This window comes from Mus musculus, chromosome 12, assembly GCF_000001635.26.
Source record: "Mus musculus strain C57BL/6J chromosome 12, GRCm38.p6 C57BL/6J".
NCBI lineage: Eukaryota > Metazoa > Chordata > Mammalia > Rodentia > Muridae > Mus > Mus musculus.
Window position 1 is genome coordinate 85,814,568 of NC_000078.6, and position 1,732 is coordinate 85,816,299.

The window sequence follows — 1,732 nt, forward strand, 5'->3', positions numbered from 1 at the left end:
TTTTTACTGTCTAAAGTCATTTAAGGTAAAATTCCCCCTTAAAGCGCTGATGCTCTCTATGTACTTAACTAAGACATCAGCCATCTCCTTACCTTTGTGAGCTACTTCCTCCTCTGACCTCCAGCCTTTCACAGGTACAGCCTTCTCCCTCTTGTAGCTTCACGGTGCTCAGTCCTTCAACAGCTGCTGCTCTTTTTGCTCAAAATGCCTCAATGGCATTTAATGCTTCAAACAACCTTCTGGACATTGAATCTCAAGACACCCACCTTCTGGGCATTTAAGTCTCAGCTGAGGACCCCCCCCCCCCCCAAGCTCAGGAAGATCTTTCTGATCTATTTAATTATCATCTACCTAGCTCTACCTCTTGATTCAAACACCTAACTTTCTTATGGAATTCTGTTTGAGATTCACGTGGAGGCATTAGCCTTGCCCTCACACCCTGGCTTTTTGAGACTGGCCCCAAACTCACAGAGATCCACCTGCCTCTGCCTCCCAAGTTGCTGGGATTAAAGATCTGCACCACCATGCCTGGTCTGACCTTGCTTTACACGCTCGTGCAGCTGTCTGACTTAGGCTGCTTTGGTCTACTTGCTATAGCTGTTCTCAAGAATCTGATTTTTGGGGAAGAAAACGGGAAAGGGCCATAACTGTTGAGCTGCCGATGGGAGTCCTGACGGTGAGGAAGAAGAGATTAGGCATCAAGAACACAAGTTATCAAGCTGACAATGAGGAACTGGAGGCAGCCTTGCTTTCCCAGTCTTGAACTGTCCTACTGACAACAGTGGGTGGGAAGGTAAAGCAGGCTATGATGTTCCTGTGAGGGGTAAAGAGTTTGGAGGGTAAAAGGGTTATTAGGAAAGGCCAAAGTACACAGACGGATCAGAATAGAAGGTTTCCCTATTTATTATAAAATGCATTACACAAATACAATTGACCAAAAGGTCTAAAAACAGCCCAGACTCTTCCAACCTTCATCCACCTGTAGATAAAAGAGGAGCCTGGTCCTGCTCATGAGGGCAGTCCTTCTCAGAAGAACTGCCTGTCCCCTGGGCCCAGCAATAGAAAGGAGCCCAGTCTATGTGCTCAGGACCTTGAAGCAGCCCTTGCCCGCGGCTGCTCTGGGCAGGCAGCAGCTGCGGCTTCACAGTTATGTTCCCACCACAACAGATCAAGGAATGCAGAGAAAAGCAAAAGACTGGAAAAGGAGCTAGAGGGGTTATAGCTAGGGGAGGACACATTAGGGGGCTTCTCAGAATTCCTTGACTTTGAAGGACTAACAAGAGTATTTTCTTTAAATGACTCCTAAATTATACATACATGTTAAGTAATTTTTCTTATGAATACCTTAAAAAATTTAAAAACATAAAAAAACCCCAAAAACCAAAATTTAAGATCAAAAAACAAAAAACCCTCTCGAAAGCTTAAGATGCTGAACCTAGATGAAGGAGTTAAGGATGCAGCCAAACAGAAATGGTTTAAGGATAGAGGGTGAATGAAGAAGACAGTGGAGGTGGAAGACGATGTTTCAGAGCTGGCAAGGCTGGCCTCAATTTCTTTTCTTCTGTCTGGATACTGGTTCTGCCTCTAGGTACCGGAGCCCGACCAGCATGCCCAGGATTGAGAAACCTTAGACAGACAGAGAAGGCTAAGTAAGGGTGGACAGACATAGCACCTTACTGGCCCAGTACTCTCTCCTCTCTACCAGCCCCGCCACTGAAGGAAGGGGACTAGG

General features: G+C 46.0%; 1 protein-coding gene across 4 annotated transcripts in view; it reads right to left on the minus strand.

Annotated features, from left to right (window-relative positions):
* Window positions 1-879: 879 nt before the first annotated feature.
* Window positions 880-1,732, minus strand: part of Erg28 (ergosterol biosynthesis 28) — a 9,447-nt gene continuing 8,594 nt past the window's right edge. For all 4 annotated transcript variants that reach the window (NR_153807.1, XR_003950072.1, NM_001360451.1 and 1 more), the window contains exon 5: window positions 880-1,626. Coding sequence is in view for 2 of the 4 variants with exons in the window: in NM_001360451.1 (NP_001347380.1) it covers window positions 1,547-1,626 (80 nt within the window). In the remaining 2 variants the exon portion in view is untranslated. The remainder of the gene's footprint in view (window positions 1,627-1,732) is intronic.